The sequence below is a fragment of the Mytilus trossulus genome, chromosome 6, assembly GCF_036588685.1.
Source record: "Mytilus trossulus isolate FHL-02 chromosome 6, PNRI_Mtr1.1.1.hap1, whole genome shotgun sequence".
Classification (NCBI taxonomy): domain Eukaryota; kingdom Metazoa; phylum Mollusca; class Bivalvia; order Mytilida; family Mytilidae; genus Mytilus; species Mytilus trossulus.
The window spans coordinates 44,134,418-44,155,342 of NC_086378.1; the positions used below are offsets into that span (position 1 = coordinate 44,134,418).

At 31.3% G+C, this 20,925-nt stretch overlaps 1 protein-coding gene across 1 annotated transcript; it reads left to right on the forward strand.

The window, feature by feature from the left end:
* Nucleotides 1-608: 608 nt before the first annotated feature.
* On the forward strand, nt 609-14,147 carry LOC134721413 (uncharacterized). The gene is made up of 11 exons (XM_063584399.1): nt 609-753; nt 1,253-1,465; nt 3,979-4,184; nt 5,405-5,807; nt 6,034-6,186; nt 6,940-7,126; nt 7,403-7,587; nt 8,017-8,268; nt 9,008-9,038; nt 11,941-12,037; nt 12,971-14,147. Exons 1-11 carry the CDS (start codon nt 703-705, stop codon nt 13,170-13,172), a joined length of 1,980 nt encoding a protein of 659 aa, XP_063440469.1. The 5' UTR covers nt 609-702; the 3' UTR covers nt 13,173-14,147.
* The last annotated feature ends 6,778 nt before the right edge of the window (nt 14,148-20,925 follow it).

The window sequence follows — 20,925 nt, forward strand, 5'->3', positions numbered from 1 at the left end:
TTCGTTTGCATTGTTTTACATTTTTATTTCGGGGCCTTTTATAGCTCTGACTATGCATTTTGGGCTTTGCTCATTGTTAAAGAACGTACGATGAGTTATAGTTATTAATTCTGTGTCATTTTTGTCTCTTGTGGAGAGTTGTCTCATTGACAATCATACAACATCTTCTTTTTTATATAAACCATGTTATATGTATCTCAGACGCATGAAATTATTTACCATGTTGTTTTCCTATTTTTCTCCTTAATCATATTTATTTAGGTTCTTTTGGCGTTGTTTTTGTATAACACCAAGATATCAGGTTTTAAAATATCTCACCAGCAACTCAAATCCTTTCAAACAAGAGGGACAAGTTTAACCATACAGCATTTTCGTTTTCATAAGGCAGTACGATACGTACAATAATACCAATTAATAGTGTTATCATATTTCTAGATACTCTTGAAAAAAGGAGCTTTATGCCAGCCACGTACTTATATTTCATTGTATGAGATAAATATACACATGTATATAAATGTGCTTGGAAGGCCATGTATTCTGAGATTATATTAATACTTTGAATATCAGTAGTCGTATACGTTGAAATCGTAAAGTACTTTGTAGGTAACGGTCAGAGACAAAGACTCTACTTTCAAAAATAGGCTATGTCAGTCGTACAACGATCCACATTTTAGGACATTTGATGGAAAATACTATGACTACATGGGAGTCGGGGAATTCGTTATGTATAAAAATGACATTGGTCCATTTTGGGTACGTACTTATAAATACTAACTCTATTCATAAGGAAAAAAAAAAAAAAAAACCATTCGAAACTGTATCAATACGTCAAATTGATTTATAAAACAACACTTTCAACAACGTGTTTAAAAGTTTGATATCGAACAGGATAAGATGCAGAACAAGATGCTATGTTTGGATTTGTGTGACAAATATCGTTTATCATTTAAATCTTGTGACTTATCTTCTCATATTGATAGAAAATATTTTCTTTGTTTTTTACATTTTCGAATGTTATGTTGTTTTTGAAAATCGTTACGTAAACAGGCATGGGGAATAATGATTTAATATTTTATGTCTATTTATGAATATTCGTTATAACAGAAATATTCGTAAGATCTTCCGAACAAGAACCTCTGTATCTGATGAATAATCAGACAATATGAATATTTAAGCATGGCATTTTAACGATATTACAGTTACGGCGTTTGATTTTGTCATAAAGATTCAATAGCATCCTTTTCCATTTCAGGTCCATGCATTATTTACAAGTTGTGGCTCTGGCTTGCCTGGAACGTCTTGCCTTTGTGGAATAGCAATAAGGAGCAAAAACTCACTGTTCGTTTTACGCACATGTGAGAGGATTTCTAGGAAAGAATTACATTTGCTTCAGCAACCTGTTGTCACGCTGACGTCTTGTGACGAAAGTGATATGTCAATTACTAACACGAATAACAACTACAAGGTGAATACAGCTTTACAGTTAAAAACGACGAGAGTATATTACTAGGATGAAAATATGTTTTTTTTTGTTTTCCCTCCATTACCCATCTCCCTAAAAAAAGAATGTATATATTGCATATAAGCTTGGGTTAACATATCTCTCCTCTCACTACAAAATGCAGCATATTCAATTTAGAAACAGCTAACACCTATTTGCTTCTATTTATTTTTGTTTATTAATTTAAACAAAAACTGTACAGTACCTACCTTTTCCTTGTACATGTTGTAATATTAACTTTATTTTATTGCTACCTATACTGCCAATGATACAGTTTATGCATTCCTTGAAAACAAGCATCACATGAAACTAAAACTAACGTCTTTCGTTTAAGAAATAACTAGAACACACCCGCGAAATCGCGGGCATATATACAGCTTGTGGACTGTTGTAGGATGATTTTTTTTGTAAAAGATATTATGTATGGAGAACTTCATAAAAGGTATCAAAAGCCCTCTCACTTTTTCCGAAGTTCGATATTTGTTTCCTTTCTGTTAAATTCAATTATTTTCGTGTTTCTGGCCTCAGACCACAATTATTCTTCTCCTTTGCTGCAATGCATCTTTTGATAAAAGTCAAATTAAATTAACAATTTTCACCACTTCAAACACGAAATAATTGTAACTGCTTATATATAGATTATTATTAGTTTAATAAAATATGCTTCTATGACAATCCATCAGTGCTTTTTTTTTTGAGAGCGTTATTAACATGACAATGGTAGGATATGAATCTTAATTAAATGACTAAGAACGACCAATGTAAGGCTAATTTGAGAGATGGTCGTATGGGTTCTGATCCCGAAATCTGGGGCTTTAAAACATGAAATCCGAGATGCAGAATTTAAAGAAATTCATATCCGGAAATCGAATAATATATTCCCGGATCCCGTAAGGACCAATCCCCAAATCCCGAGCTTAAAAACACCCGATCCCGACGTCCTGAAAAAGGTCCTGCCTCCCTCTTATATCTACCCTTCTTTCATTTTTGCCGAACTGTCCGGAACATTCCAAAGTGAGGGAACCGGGATGCAGGCGGAGGGAATCGGGATTCATGAGGAGGGAGGATCACCAAATCCCGAGCTTAAAAACATCCGATCCCGACGTCCCGAAAAATGTCCTACCTCCCTCTAATCTCTACCTGTCTTTCATATTTGCCAAATCACTACTTACACTTTCAGCATTAAATTTCAATGCCCCATTCATGGGCATTATATTGTCTAGTCTGTGCATCGTTCGTTCGTCCGTCCGTCTGTCCTGTTTCAGGTTAAAATTTTTGTCGAGGTAGGTTTCGATGAAGTTGAAATCAAATCAACTCGAAACTTAGTAAATATAGTGCCGATGTGGCATCCGTGTACTATGGACACATTCTTATTTTCTCATGTTTTACATCTTTTAAAATATATGCAACTGGTATGAACCCTTTAATAGTAAACATTTCAAGGAAAACAGTAGACATACTACAGAGAGTCTCTATACATTAAAATAGTATAATCATAGTTTATATGCAGATTAACGCGAAAAATAATTGTTCTCTCTAAGCAGGTATAATAGTTGTGGTTATTTCCACATGTGTTGCTTATTCTAATAAATATGCAACTGGTATGACCCCTTCAATAGTAATCATTTCAAAGAAAGCAGTAGACAGAACACAGAGTCTCTATATATAAGATTAGTATAGTCGTAGTTTACATGTAAACAAAAGCGAAAATTAATCAAAGGAGGGATAATAGTTGTGGTTTTTGCGATTTTTAAACACTCTGATTTAAAACACTCTGATTGCATTATTTATTTTTTCATTTTTCTTATCTATCATACGATTGGTTGTACTTGTGCATGTTTCAAACTGGACGTCTTATCTATGACTAAAAGTCAGTCTGATGACGTAATCAATATCCGGACTCTTTTTTTGTCGTTTTTGTCCAAACATAACTCAATCTGAATAATCATTAAAATGGATGGCAAATGCGACTATGCATGTTACCTATAGAACACAGAGGCATGATGATTAATTTATCATAGAAGGAAGAGAAGCGACACAAAAAATGAGGTCTTCTTGTTTAATAGTATAGATGCATGGGGGTTGAATTCATAGCGATTTTTAACATAATTTAGTCCTTTATTTCCAAATGTTTTACAACGAGCGCTAGCGATTATCATTACAATTCATTTGATTCATGATTACATAGTGGTTTTGGTGATATCAGCCTCAAATGTAAAAATCATACATATAAGACGGGAAAAATGTAGAACATTAAACAAATTCAATTATCAGAAAAATGTATGCCTCCAGTCTCAAGAATTATAATTAGAATTGCTATATTGTTTATTTTTAGTTTATTTTAAGTGGTGTATTACCAAGGCTGAATGATATACAATTGTATCTCCAGTGCTTGAAATGGTATCTTACTATACGTGTCAATCCTTTTTACCATTTTAGCAAATGCAGCAATAACAAATCTCAATTTTCTAATTCAGATAATCTTACCAATTGCAACAGAAATAAAATTTTCAATAGCTAGACGATTCATAAGTGTGATTTCAATCAAACCATCCGTAAAGGACATCAATACGGCAAGAGGTCTATGTGGAGTTCCTAGTATAACAAAGGACCCATTAGATGACTTGACACATCGTGTACTTGGACCAATCAACGATGAACACATATTCGCCGATTCCTGGAGGTATTACCATCAACATTACATTTCACTATACTTTTTCATGAGGATCCCGTTTGTGTGTTACATTTGCGAAATACACATTAATGTTTTATTTAAATTATATACATTATGAAAGATATAGATATTTTAACATAACGTTAAAATATTAGAGAATTTACGTTAATGTTTCTAATAATAAAATACAATTGTCCGAAAAGAACGCCACTGCAAACATAGACAATAAATGTTTAGTGTCTTTAAATATCAGCTGTATTTGTACGAGGCTAGGAAACAAGGTGTATGCGAACTTTTAACGAGCTACTACACCTGTTTCGAGCCGAGTACGAATACAGCTGATATTTAAAAACACTAAACGGTTATTGTCTTTATCCTGCAATAAATTCTGTATTTTGTTTGTGTTTTGAAAGACACAAAAACTAACATATTTAGCATTTATTTTCGATTTGTAATCGGGATTATCCCTTGAGACCCGCGTAGTAATATCAAAATCACACATTATGCTGAAGACGGGTTTGCAAAAAAGAATCTCGAATGGTCAACATTAATACATCGCTCAAGGTGAATAATTATCTATTATAACATAACAACTAATTTCAACAGTAAAACAAATAACAAAAACATTGTCAAATTTGTAACAGAAGTGTACGAGTTGTCCTACGCTTCAGACTTGACATTCACTAAACCTGCATGCTGAAATTGACATGGTTGATTTTGTAACACAATCATACACATTCAAGTTTTGAAATCGACAATTGTCATCGTCATTGGAATGCAACTAGAATACACAGTCTGAGGTCACACAGGTTCAAACAATACTCAGTCCGCCAGTGGGCGGAGCTTTAAAGCGATATTTGTATAATATACAGATACAGCATAGCGATATCTGTAGGGCTGTATCTGTATAGTAGGACACCCAATTGCAGGATAAATATTGATATTCGCAGGCTGAAGAGTCAATGAAAGGTTTTGTGAAGTTATATTTATTTAATATTCCATGTGTTAAATACAATTCATTTTATTTTTCGTTGGTTACAAATTAATGTTTTCATTAAACACATGTATAATGCATGGAAATCAATATGGCTTGATTATATTGTTATCAACATGTGCAAAAAAATCATTTTCACGATACACAAACACATCTCTCTGAGTAAGGTATGAGTATCAATTTCAGTCGTATACAAACATGTTTGACATGATTTAAAAAAAACACATTTTTATAGGATCACCGAAGGTATGGTTGAGGAGCAGCTATTTGTTGAAGAACCCGCATTCCTAAAGAAAGACAACGATGTTTATGAACAGATTGTAGTTGTTGAAAACATTGAGAACGATCCCAACTTAAAAACATTTTGCGCATGTGAACAACAAGCTGGCAGTACCGACTCACTAGATGATTTTAACAGCGTACATTGTAATTTGACAGATAGCACTGAGCAATGTTCAGGTTCACCAAGCTCATCCGGCGCATATGTTCAATACCAATCTTGCTTTCAGCCTCTACGGAAAAGACGATCCCTAAATTTTCCTCATAAACTAAGTAAACGAAGTTTAAATAATAATGATGACGAGATTGATTTCAAGCCATTAGCGTACAGTGATGACGTTAATGAAACAGAGATTGAGGTAATTTCAATTTCCAGAGTGAGTAAGACTTTTTGTATATCTACGATAAAACAATGTAAAAAATTACAAATTTATAATAAATTTTGACCAGAAAGTGAAGAAAATTTACCTCTGTATTAATTTGGCTTTTTAAAAGAAATGTTTGAAAATGTTCACATTTATGACAAGAAAACACATTTTCAAACAACATTGCGTGTATGTATACTACATGTACTTTCTTTTACAGTCAACAGCAACCTTTCGAAATGGTTGGACGTCAGAAAGAGCATATAACATATGTTTTAACAGCATAAACGATGCGTTGCAGAATGATATGTACAAGGATTATGTTGATGTACCTGTCGAAAAGTTCACCGAAGCGTGTGTTAAGGATATAGAAGTATATTTTTTTTCATTATTGAAAAACGGGGATACGAAAACAAACCAAAATCTTTTCCATTCACAAGGAGAAACCTTTGCTCAGAACCAGAATGGATCTTATAAAAATTTGATATAAAATAATATCAGACAATATTTACTATCACACACTGTGTTTTTTTTTAAATTGCGTTTAACACAATGTTTAAAGTTTTCATCATTTGCACAAAACATTAATTAAAACATGTAAAAAACTTCATGAAAAATAGTCGTAAGGATCCAAAGAACTGCAATAAAAATTGTTAATACAATGACCTCATTAAAATAAAAAATTCCTCCAATTTGATGTATTCATATGAAGATCCAGGCTTATTCTTTAATTATTTCAGTTTTCCTTTTTTTGTCGTCTGTTATTTTGCCATAAATCAGATCACTGGAATTTTATTTATATTGTTCAACGTTAATTTTATGTGGAGGCGCCTTAAGGTTACTACATTTATTTATCATGTTCATTATTTAAGGCTGTACAATGATCTGTAGTTGTTAAAATCTGCATATGTTTCACTCTGACGGATAAGTTTCTATATAATATTATGAATCTTCATTGTGCTTTACCCGAATTTGAATTAAAAACTAATTATGTTCGATTTTTTTTCGTTACATTTTAGAAAAACACATGTCAAGCTAATTCATAATGGTACTTGTTGAATCATGTATTAGTTTATAATAAATAAATATGGTTATAAGCTCGTTAATGTTGAGGTTATACCATTAGGTTGCTGGCGACACAACATTTCTTACAGACACTGTAAATGCCATGGTAACGAGCATTATGACAGAGCTTGTAAAAACCGAATCTCTGTATACACAAAAATCTGCCGACGGATCACAGACATTGTTAGAATATTTTGCAAGTGGATTATGTCTGAACAACTGCAGTGATAATGGAATTTGTAAAGAAGGTTTGTTCAGAGAATCAATTAAAGCGATTAATTAATAAGTTAAATGAAAATAACACTTATACTTCTTTTCCTCCTGCATTGTTGTCCTGAGAAGGGAACTCCCCTAAATTATGCTCAAGATAACACTACGGTCCGACCTATTAATAAGGCGTAGATATAAAATGTTTCTAGTAATTTATTTAATACTCTTAAAGTATATTAATACCATTGTTCAACACAATATAATTTTTCAACTACCACATGTTCATTAAACACTTGAAATAAACACAATTGTAGGGGTTTGCATTTGTGACAGTGGATATGTAGGGGAGGATTGCTCTTTTAACACTTCGTCACCACCTACTGGTATCAGTCTTCCTTTCAATGGTGAATGTAAACTCACAGCTCGTTCATGTGAAGCAATGAATGTATTTGGAGAATTTGTATCAACCTCTGTATGGTGTAAGCGGAGACATTTTCAGGTATAGTTTTACATATATGTTTTGGAGGTAATATCAAAATTTGTGTTAATTTATTAACCAACGAAGTGATTAAATTTACAAATCTAAAAATCAGTTTCCGTCCTCACCTTTCGATATTCGACTTGAATGCAATTAAGACAAAGAATCTTCTATATTTAAGGGCATAACTATTCGTTTTACGAAGCATTCTTGGCATAGATTACCTTAGCCGTATTTGGAACAAATTTTTCGAATTTTAGATCCTCAATGCTCTTCAACTTTGTGTTTTTTGGTTTATAATTATTTTGATATGAGCGTCACTGATGAGTCTTATGTAGACGAAACGCGCGTCTGGCGTTCTAAATTATAAGCCTGGTACATTTGATAGATAATGCCAAACGTTGGATTATGTTGATAATATTGCATTTGAAATGTATTTGATATTTTCAGATTTTAGAGAATGATCTGCTGTACACAACAAGCAATGAAGTTGTTTCAGTTGAATACAGAAACCCCTTCATGTTAACACTGGATCTGCCAACGTCTAGAAAGAAAAGATCAGTAGACAGCAATGTTTTGTCTGAGGGTTACGACATCAGTTTTTCATATGACGGCCAGAATTTTGGAAAGGAAACCAGTATCATTATTTACGATGATCTCAAATATTCATGTAATACAACGACAAAAACGTGCATATCATTGGTATGTAAATGTTTTTCTATCCCTGTTTTAGGCATTGCAATAAACTTATGGGGGTTTCCTTTTTGCTTCATTACGAACTAGTAAAGCCTTATATTTAAATTTGGTAAAAAAAATGTTATATATAATAAATAGTATATATAAAGAGGAAACTAGACTCATTAAAGAAGAAACAAAAAGTGAGATATCTATATTACTAGTACTTCATCTATATATCACCTTCATCTAGACGATGACTAAAATCTTACACAAACGTCATATTTCAATAAATCAACTATGATTTAGTTCAACGAAAAAAATAAAGAGAAAAAGAAAAACGTAAAAAACGTAAGAGAGAGAAACAAAAAACAAACCATTAAGCTATTCGTCGGCTGAACAGACAACTTTTGCACACAATGATTATTTGATTTGAAAGACTTTTCAGTGGTATATTGACAACATTATACACGACATACCTTATACTCGTTTTAATTTGCTTTTTAATTATTATTATTGGCAGCAAAGAAACTTATTCATATTAGTTAGAATATGCTTTCACAAAAAGTAGGCTTTCAACTTCCTTGGATAAACTGAAATACATTGTCGATACTGGCCATTGAATATTTACTTTCTGAGTTCTAATATATAACTATTTGTTTTAATGTTGTCATACCGGTATTTTAGAGTCTGTAAGATTATTCGCTTCTAGATCAATGTTTTATAGCAAATTTGAAAGAATATGATATCGAAATTCTATTTTTAGATTGTGGACGAATCAACAGAAACCAAACAGAGTAAATACCTTATTCATTTTTAAGTTGACCTGGCCCGAAGGGCAAAGTGAGTTTTTTTCATCACTTGGCGTCCGTCGTCCTCCGTCGTCCGTCGTCGTCGTCATGCGTCCGTCGATCGTCGTCGTAAACTTTTACAAAAATCTTCTCCTCTGAAACTACTGGGCCAAATTTCACCAAACTTGTCCACACTCATCATTGGGGTATCTTTAAAAAAAAATGTGTCCGGTGACCCGACCAACCAGCCAAGATGGCCGTCATGGCTAAAAATAGAACATAGGGGTAAAATGTAGATTTTGGCTTATAACTCTGAAACCAAAGCATTTAAAGCAAATCTGACGGGGTAAAATTGTTTAGCAAGTGAAGATCTATCTGCTCTGAAATTTTCAGTTTAATCGGACAACAAGTTGTTGGGTCGCTGTCTCTTAATTGGTAATTTTAAAGAAATTTTGTCGTTTTCGGTTATCATCTTGAATGCTATTATAGATAAAGATAAACTGTAAACAGCATAATGTTTAGCAAAGTAAGATCTAAGTATTAAGCAACATGACAAAAATGGTCAGTTGACCCCATAAGGAGTTATTGCCCTTTATAGTCATTTTTTACCAATTTTTCATAAATTTTTGTAATCTTTTACAAAAGTCTTATCCTCTGAAACAACAGGGCCAAATTTAACGAATCTTGGCCACAATCATCAAGATGGCCGTCATGGCTAAAAATAGAACATAGGGGTAAAATGTAGATTTTGGCTTATAACTCTGAAACCAAAGCATAAAGCTCAAAACTGTCAAGGGGTAAAATTGTTAATCAGGTCAAGGTCTATCTACCCTGAAATTTTCAGATGAAGTAGACAACCGGTTGTTGGGTTGTTGCCCCAAATTGGTAATTTTTAAAGAAATTTTGCCGTTTTTGGTTATTATGTTGAATACTATTATAGATAAACTGTAAACAGCAATAATGTTCAGCAAAGTAAGTTCTACAAATAAGTCAACATGACCAAAATGGTCAATTGACCCCTTAAGGAGTCATTGCCCTTTATAGTCAATTTTTAACAATTTTCATTAATTTGGTAAATGTTTGTAAATATTTACCAAATAATTTCCTCTGTTACTAATGGGCAAAGTTCTTTAAGAACGTTAAGTAAAGTAAGAACTTCAAACACATCACCATCACCAAAACACAATTTTGTCATGAATTATTCTGTGTCCTTTGCACATAGACCAAGGTGAGCGACACATGCTCTTTAGGGCCTCAAGTGTATTTATATTCTACAGATAATCTTTATCTCTATATCATGTATATATGGCATAGCTTTCTATATATCAACGAATGACACCGTTAATAGTTATTTTAAAATTTCAAAATTTACGTGTGTAAGATATATAATTGTGATTAAGCAATGCTTATTACGTATTCACATTAAGTAGAAATTAAATGACAAGAATTCTTTGAGAATAATTTCTGAATGTCTTTCAAAAGTACATCAAGCTACATTTTAACATAAATAGTAAGATATTTTTTTTTATCAAATACCGAACTCTGGGGAATCGAAGACGGAAAGTCCCAACGCAAATAGTAAAATAAAAGCTCAAAAACATCAAACGAATAGATAAGATTAACATATTCCTAAATTGGTACAGAAATTTTCCTATATTTTCCTAAACGGAAGGTTATGCAGGCAGAAGAAGTAAATTTAGCGGCCAATTTGTTTTCGGTCATCTGTGTATAATTTTGATATTACAAATGCCGTAATTTTCAAGTTGATGTTTTTCTGAAATTGTTAAGCATTTTACAGCTGTATACTGTAAACCAACTTATTTTCGCGGATACTTTATTTCGCGTTTTAACCTGTCAAGCCGCTTCGCGGCTATTTAATTTTGCGATTTTCTGATTTACTTGATGAAGTTTAATAAGGAAACACCAAAGATTTACATATTCGCGACAATTTATATTCGCGTTATTTTTCTATTCGCGAAAGTCGCGAAATAAATCGCTCGAGAAAATAAGTTGGTTTACAGTAATGAGTTTACTTAAACTATTCATCCCTTATTTTTATTAACGTTTATTCACATTGTATCATATCAATTGTATTCGTTCAGTGAATAGATATAGGAAGATGTGGTGTGAGTGCCAATGAGACAACTCTCCATCCAAATAACAATTTAAAAAAGTAAACCATTATAGAATGTTCATTTGTGGAACTACGTCTTTTGATTGAGGTAAGCAATCCCAACTTATGTTTGTAGTGTGTTTTTCCATGGTTTGATGTTACTCTTTTGTTTCAGATAATAGTGAAGGTTTGGTTCGAGTAAACTGTTTAAACCGACTGCAATTGTTTTCATCTGTCCTAAGACAGGAAACTGATGTTTAGTGGTTGATAAGGTTGATAAGTCTTCTTGTATTTTTATATTGACTAGACCGTTGGTTTTCGCGTTTGAAAGGTTTTATACTAACTTGTAATTGTTGGGGTCTCTAATGGCTTGCTGTTCGATGTGAGCCAAGGCTCCGTGTTCCTTGAACAATGATGGCTTACTTTTATAAATAGGACAAAGAGTTTTATTATTGGCACTCTTAGCACATCTTCCTGTATCTAATTATCTACTTCAGCTACTTGATGTATACAACTTAATATTACAAAAAATATTAATCTCAAAATTGTTTGATAGCCTTAAAATTGTTGATGTATCACTTCATGCTAACTCGAATAAAACAAAACTATTAAATCTTTTCATTAATAAAAGGCAAAAACATTTATGGTGAAATACCTCCCCTGAATTTCATAGTTCTCGTCAAATTTGTTTTTCATGTTCATCTCTTGAAGTGCAAGTCTGTAATGCTATCAATGTTTTCCTTTTTATGTAGTTCATTAATGCTATATGGCTGATTCATGTATTTTATTTTATAGATGTCATTATGATTGTGGTCCCAGTTACAATATCAGTGGTTGTTATACTTGTGATAATTGGTGTTATTTACTTCAAGTTGACGACCAAAGCTTCAAAGTAAGTTACAAAATGAACATTTTAGTTGTTATCCTCTTATTCCATATAATTGCCAAAGTTAACATTCTTAAACATTTCTTTTTATATAATATGTATAAAGAACATGAAGGTGTGGTATGACCGCCAAGGAGACTTTCTTCAAAAAAGACATTATGATACAGCCATTAACAACTATAGGCCACCGTAAAGACCATAACTCATTGTTAATTATGAAAATCCCCCAAATGAAAAATGTAAAATAATTCAAACGAAAAAACTTTACCTGATTTATCTCCAAAATAATTCAAGATACACAAATATATAACAAAGCAACAAACGACAAGTGCGAGAAACAAAGACTCCATGACCTAAAAAAAAAGATCACATGACTCACAAAACATTGCAAATTTTAAACGAGAAAACATTTTGAATAACGTTAGGCACTACTTACTTATTAACAAGCATGGTCCTATATAAAGATAAGTGCTGTAGTTCCTTATGATAATATCTAGTTAAGAGGTCAAAGTAAAGAGGTTTGGTTAAGGTATTGGCATGTTGTTAAAATTGTTCGTCTTTGTTACATGCCATGCTTTGAATTGTATTATTTTAGCACCGCACATTAGGGTAAATTACAGATACACACACAGGCGAGACATAATTTATGAACGTCTGACGTACATGTATCTCGCATACAAATTGTTAAAGAGGGGAGAAAGATACCTGAGGGACAGTCAAACTCTTAAATTGAAAATTATAGGTTATGCATCTTGTTTTTCATTTGAGCATGTTGAGATGTATTTTGGTAAACGGAAGAATATTGACAATGTTTCATTGCAGGTTATATATGCACACGCGTACATTTCATACATACGTTATATATACATTATGCATGAATATCGTTTGTAACGAACACATACATTATACATTTTGAGCTTTTTGTATGACATTTTACAGAGCTAAGATTGCTTCCTATGGAGATGAACCTGATCAGAAGACCTTGTCATCAGACAATAGGAAAGGAAGAGAAAATACTGTTAGCGAACTTGAATTCAGCTTTGCAGAGACCACAGATGTGGATGTTTTCGCTATGCAGTATCCTCCGAGAAAAGAGAATGTCAATGTGTGGAACGGTGGATTTAAGACTTCTGAAAAATGAAATTTATTCCGTGTTTGAACAAAGAGATATTATAAGCCTTCATGCGATTTCAATTCTTATACCATTGTTTTTATTATACTTTTTAATTTTATAGCACATAATTATGACAACATCTTATAAATTTTAATATCCTATCACGTTTGCATGTAAAGTATTCATGCATTTGGTTATTCTTTTTTTTTTTACATTATATTATAATCGTCGACAAAATTTATTATCAATTGCAACTATATAATAGCACTTCACAGTATGTCAAACATCGACTACATGCACATAGACCTAGATAAAGGATATTTAAAAAATACTCCATCAGGTTTGCTTATTATTTCGAAAAACAAGAATGCGCAAATTGCAATTCGTAAGGATCACAAATTGTTAATAAATTATACTTGATAATTCACAATAATTCGGACCTTTAGGGAACTATTCCTGTTATCATTCTCCGCCATGCATGTATTGTGTATAATTATTGTATTTATATTTCACTGATGCATTCAAAAATATTGTAAAATTGTATATTCTATAAGCTGTATTCCTTCTGAATAAAGCATTATTATTATAAAAAAATCTACACGAATGCGTAAACACCTTTCGAAATGTTTTACAAAGACTACTTGCAATCTTTTTGCTAAATTTAGGTTCGTTTTCATCAGAAATTCAATTGAAATGTCGTGCATTGATTGTATATGAGACTTTTTTTTTTTTTTTTTTATCTAGAATCCGATCAAAACAAATGTCATATGACACCTAATTGATATTGAATTAAGCTATACAAACTAAGAGATCCAGGTCTTCTGAAAAAAATAACATGTCCATTGTTTTTATAAAATGTAATTGTGGAGGTGAAATATCATTCATTTGTGCCTTGAGTGTGTTTTTGTATCAATGTTATTTTTAAGCAGTGTATATTCTTGCAATTAATAAGACATAAAAGGAAAGCGTATTGCAAGTTTTCAATAAATGACATGATCTTCATTATATGTTAGTTTTTTTAATTTATTTTCTCTTAGAAAAATCAGATTTGACGACTTACATATCAATTTGCTATCGTGTTTCTACGAGAACGTTAATAATTATATAAACTAAGGGTGGCATAATGCAACATTCTTGTCCGTTCGTCCATGCTTTTGTCCAAAAATTCCAAATCATATTTTTAGTTAGAACTGTACAGTTCTTTGTTTTACTATAAAATAAATTTAAGATGAATCACAAACAAATCTGTATGTGAAATCAAATGTTTTGGTTTGCTTTATCCCTCTTTGTACCTGATTGAGAGTTTCTAGAAAAGAGATTTAATTAACAAAAAAGTTAGGAGCTCAACACACTAGTGTCGAAAATTTATACCATTGTCCATACATACTCATCCTTTGAAGTCATGTGGATATGTGTCTAATTGCAAATTATTTACCGTATCCTTGTGTTTTATCATATGTTGATAAGAGTCTAGGTAGGAATACAACAAAATCAAAAAACGATAAAAATACAAAAAAGAATTATGGTTCAGAAACAAAAAAACAAAACACCAAAAAACAAATCATAAAAAGCACCAACAATGAAAATGAATTCAAAATACAATATAATGGGAAAATCCCAAAAATTTGATATACGCAAAAATTAATAGGTTTTAATGAATGAATGATTGAATGGATGAATAATCAAAGTAAGAATGTATAATCATTGACAGAAGTATACACTCCATGAATGCAATAGTGACAGTGGTTTGTGATGATAAAAATTGAAAATGAAAAGATACAAAAATCCGATCAAAGAGCAGACACAGTACTACATAATTTTTCTCTTTTGTTACATTGCTAGAATGCTGTCACGTTGATTAAACCGTTGAAGCATAACCTCATAACAAGGAGGTACACGTCTCAACTGAGCATGATATGAATGACTACCATTTGATTTTGTGAGGGGACATAATTAAAAACCAAACAACAACAAGTACACCCACTCCCCTCTCACAAATTAAATTGGCATAGTTTCAAACAAAAGTGCAATCAGTACATATCTTTTAAGATCTTCAATAAAAAAAAATGCGTATTTGACATTTACATGCTCGTTCTGTAATGTCTAGTTTATTGTTCCGATAATTTTAACACATGAATAATCTGAGTGTAGTTTGAGGTCAATGGTCTTCTTCAATTTGCATTGTTTGGACAGGAAGGTCTATTATAAATTATAAAGAGGGGCACTTGCTTAGTTTTATTTGCAAAAAAGGTTTAACAAAATGAGACAATACCCATACTTTGTTCATGATAGATATTGATTTCAAAGCTAAAAGGGTCGTCTTTACATTCAAGGAATATACGATTGTTTTTCTTATATTCAATTTATTGCTATTGAATTAACATCTTTCTGTGCTCTTTCTACGCCGATATTTTTCTTTATTAAGGGACCTTGACTACGACACATCTTGTTTACATTTCGACCACCACACAGCGCAAGAATGTGGGCAATGAAGTTATCTTATATATCGGGAATTGTTAAATCAAAAGGCGCATAAAATGCGCTCGCATAACAAAAGATTAAAAGTCGAGATAATGAACGGAGTTATAGGACGTTATAGATCAAATATCTTGAAATTGATCGGTCAATAGTCAATGAATCGAAAATGTTCTGGAGAATGTTTCAAAATTTGTGGGATTATATTTTTTTGTGTTCTACATTATCAAGTTATATGCGAGAACTTATTAATATTTGAAAGGTACATACATTAAAAGTTCCTTGTTTTAATTCTATAATCAATTAATTTTTCTTGACGTTGTTGAAGGCCCTATAGTTACCTATACGTGTTAACTGTTTAGACTACATCATTTGGTTACATTTTCAAATGATTTTTTTTTCAAAATCTATAGTTCTTCACTAACGATTGCTATGTTTGACGTGACCTTCTCGAATAAAATGTAACAACAAACTTTTTCCCCCTAATGGTTTTAAGTTAAAATACATTAATCTTATTAGATTAAAAAAAAATCCGGTTACACCACATAGAGCTAATTTCGACCATAATTTAAAAAAATTAACACTGCCAAAAGCCTTTTTATGATCAATCAAATAACAGTATATTATAATGGCAGTCAAAAATATGAGATACGAGTACTTTGGTACCATGTGGAATGCATTAAAGAATTACTTTTATAATCCAATTTGTCATTTGTTTTTCAGGTACATGTACGTATAATCAAAACTAACATTCTATATTGTTGTATCTAATAGCACACATTTGATGTACTGAAAATCTAACAGGCTATTTGATAATTCCTTTTTCTCTCTCATTAAATACTGAACCCTTTTCATGTGCCACACAGTGGTACATAAACAGTTAACTCAAATTATGTTTTCTTTCGTGATTATGTTCTCTCTTCATATAAATATAAAAATTAATTTTAAGCAATGGACTTACATAAGCTTGTTGTTCAAATTCTCAACTTTTGTTATTCTAATGTGGATGAGTATCACGACTCAGGAGCGGATCCAGCTATCTTTAAAAGATGGTTCCAACCCAGGGCCAATGATATAGAGGCCGTTAGTTTTCTCGATTGAATTGCATTGTTAATTTCCGAGTTATTTTGTGTTTATTGTGGAGGTAGTTGTGTCATTGACATCGATACCACATCTTCTTTTTCATATCTATCTATTATTGCTATTGATTTTGAGTTTTGAGTAATAATAAGATTAATCTATTATCTTAATTCATGGTGTGAATAATTGACTTACATAAGCTCGTTGTTGAAATATTTTTTATTCTATAGATTTCTCAATTATTATTATTCTAATGTGGATGAGTTTCATGACTCAGGAGCGGATCCAGCTATTTTTAAAAGAGGGTTCCAACCCAGGAGCAATGATATAGAGGAGGAGAGGGTTCCAACCAAATGTTCCCTTTAAACAGTAAAATCACAAAAGCACTTAACTCCGAGCAAGAATTTAAAACGGAAAGTCAATAATTAAATAGAAAATTCAAAAGCTCAAACACATTTAACGAATTGACAAATGTCGTATCCCTGAATGGTGGAGTAAACCTGTTTTTACAGCTAGCTAAACCTCTCACTTGTATGACAGTCGCATGGAATTCCATTATATTGACAAAGATGTGTGACTAAAACAAACACACATAATAGGTCAAAAATAGGGATACAAAAGCTTTGATCGTTTAAAAAAAAGGGGGGCGGGTTCTCACGGGCCACCATGCATCCGGCACTGCATGTAAACATTTAACCATGATCTTTTAAAACTCTAACAGGTGCAAAGGTATATAATTGAATTGATACCAGTCATCTTTTCAACATATAATTTCTAACAGTTCCATATCTAATTATAATAAGAAAAAAGAAAAAGAAAAGGGGAGTAGACGTCAGTATTGAACCGAAATGATGTATGTTTTATATAAATGTATATAATATTTGTATGTAAAGGTTAACTATCATATTTGAATTTCAAGAACTCTTTTTCATAATTGTCATGTTTTGAGTAATTCAGCTATTTTTAAAAGACTGTAATTGATCACTGGTTTTCAATAAAAGTAATGTTATTAGAATACGAATCTATATATTTTGTGGCAAAGAGTTGTCTAAGTCATAGTTTAAATATCAATTATAATAAACGTTTAATCCATCGATATACTTATAAGAGATAAAGTTCGATGTTAGTTTTTATCACAAAGCAACATAGATGTTTGAATTGCTTTGCATCAAATCGACGAATATTTGGGATAAAAAACCGGTTGATATGCACTTGCTTTTATTTCATTAAAAAAAGTTGAATACACATTGACATATTTTTCCACGGTAAATTCTTATTCATATTTCTCTAATCTGAATCGAATAACATTGCTATGAAATATAACAGATGATTTTAACTATGATTTTAGCATCCAACATAAATAATTATGTGATTTTGTACAAAGCAAGACTAAACAGTACTCACTTAATTTTATATGTGGCTTATAACAATAACGATACTAATTATTGCACAGAGGAAGTGTCCGGAAATAAAATCATCAAAAATACTAGCATTAGAAATTATGTAAACCAGAAGCGCGTTTCGTCTGCAACAGACCTATTTGATGCGCTCGAAAAATATAAGGTAAAACGACCAAATAATGAAAAAACATTATTCAGAATTGAGGTAAAACAGTCTAATGATGACCTAAGGTCCCGAAATTTATCGACCAATAGTAAAAAAAAACATACATTTTACTGAAAAGTGTTTCAACAACTATAGCGTCAAAATATTTAGTGTTTTATATTTCAAATGATAGAAAAAGAACTTAATAAAGGTATACATTGACAAATGTTCCTGGTTTTAATCGTATGAACAACAAATTAAAATAAATATTTTTTTTTGTCATTGATGGATGAACAATAACCTATAATTATTAAATTCTGCGTCACTTGGTGGCATTGACAGTCATACCACATGTTTTTATTTTATATTTATAGATCTTCATTTACGAATATAATGTTTTTAGAAGTGATCTGCTCGATTTAAAATATTTAAACAAAGTTTGTGTAGTCATCCCTTTTTCCCTCATGTGCATGGTTTTAAGTAAGAACACATTGATTTTATTACATTTAACAATTTTACAATTATACCACATTAAGTTATATTCGTCCATAATCTAAAATGCTTAACACTGTTAAAAGCCTTTTTATAATCAATCAACAAGAAAATTACCTTTTCCTATATGCGTTTACTTTTGCTTTTATTGTAATTTTTAAAAGAAAATTACAGTCACACAATTTTCCACGGTAATTTCCTTTTTTTCTATTTCTTTTACTTGAGGCGAATACTATTGTAATGATTTATGCTGTTAAAGAAATAAAGACTATTTACATGAGTTTAACTGTGAATCTAGAAACCAACACGTATAGAAATGTGATCTTTACATAAAAAGACATTTCATCAATTATAAAGACAATTATTAACATATACTTCTCCGTTACATTCTGTATCTAGTCAATAAGTATAACATAGTGAAGCTTCAAAATCGTGTATTTGTATCTGATTTGTATAGTTATTCAATGACTTGTTGTGATATTTTTCCCTTTTATTAAACACTTATCAGCTGTATGTGAAATGTAGATGGCGCTTTATTAAAATGATAAGTAGAAGAAGTACCAATTTCTATATCTGTCAATCAATGCATCAGATAAAACCCTGGACCAATTTATTTCACCTACATAAACTCTATAATTGAGATAATTGTTCTAAACACGCAAGAAGAGTTTCGGGAATTTAAAATAGGGATGATTGTAAGAAATGCATTCAACTTTATCTATTTATTCCAACAGAAAAAGCTTGAACAGTTGCTAGGGTATCGAAATTTTAATGCATTGAATTATTTTTGGATGGGGTTCTTTACAGTCAAGGCGTAGACGAAAATCGTATTTTCTTATAAACTACACAGAAGAAATAATCAATAATTTTTAGAGATTGTTATGAATAATTTTACGATTCAAAATTTTACGTTCTATAAAATTATATGGTAATTAAAATTCAAATCAAAAATAATAGTATAATATATACTGTATTTGTTTCAACGTTAAACTTATATATCTTGCTGTTGTATGTATGGTTTCAGAGGAGTGTAATGAAATCAGTTATCTTGTGTATAATAGGATGAATGCAATAAAAAAAACAGATTATTTTTTATTTGTGTAACTGTGAATCTAGAAACCAACATGCATAAATATGTGATCTAAAAATGAAATTTTTGGGGTATTTTAAAAAAAAAACTAAATACTTAACGTGTTTAATCAAAATTTAAGTAGGCTCATAACATAGTTTTTCTGCTTCAAATGCGGATCTCGTTATTAATTGATTAACGTAGGAAATCTCTTCCGTGATGTTAAAAGTTTGAGGTTTAATTGTTTAAAAATCAAAAACATTGGCGATAAAATCTAATCCGAATAGGTTGTAGGTTATTCATATTTTTGTATTGTGGATGAATTTGACTTTATCATCCTCAGTCAATTAGAATGTATCAGTATACATTTGTTATCAAAAAGGCAACAGTAGTATACCGCTGTTCACAATTCAGGGTTACAAATTAAAACTGAGGGAAACGTATCAAATATAAGAGAACAACGACACATTAAAGACACCGAAACGAACACACACAGAAACGAACTATAATGTAACAATGGCCCATTACAGAGACACAATCATTTACATGAACTTCCGAGTTGAAGTTACATTTCATATTTATTACATTGGTATTGTTCATTTGAAGGTTCAAATTGTTTACCTTTAATTGATTTGTAATGATATTTTTGTTGTTGTTTAAAACGTACCAGGTGTTTATTGAATTTGGATGATGCTTTATTTAAATGATAGGTAGAAAAAGACGCAAAATCTATATTTGTCAATCAAAGCAGCAGAAAACCCAGCAAATATAAATACGAGGTTAACGAATTTTTCAATCATCCAATCAATTTAAGGCGGGAATATTTACATTCAAGTCTTAGAAAAACACATTTTTTACCAGACTTCTTTCAAAAAAAAAATCAAGGTTTATCAATGTCATATGATACTTCGAATAAAAATATATAATTGCATATACACTTTACTTGTTTTTATGCTCTTTATATATTTAGTTTTATATAAGTAATACTATAATTATCTAATAATATAGAGAGTAATTAAGGAAGGTTTATTAACATATGTTCCTGGTTTTACTTTTATAAACAATAAATCTAAATATACGGTACATTACCCCCCCCCCCCCCCCCCCGGTGTTCAAGGA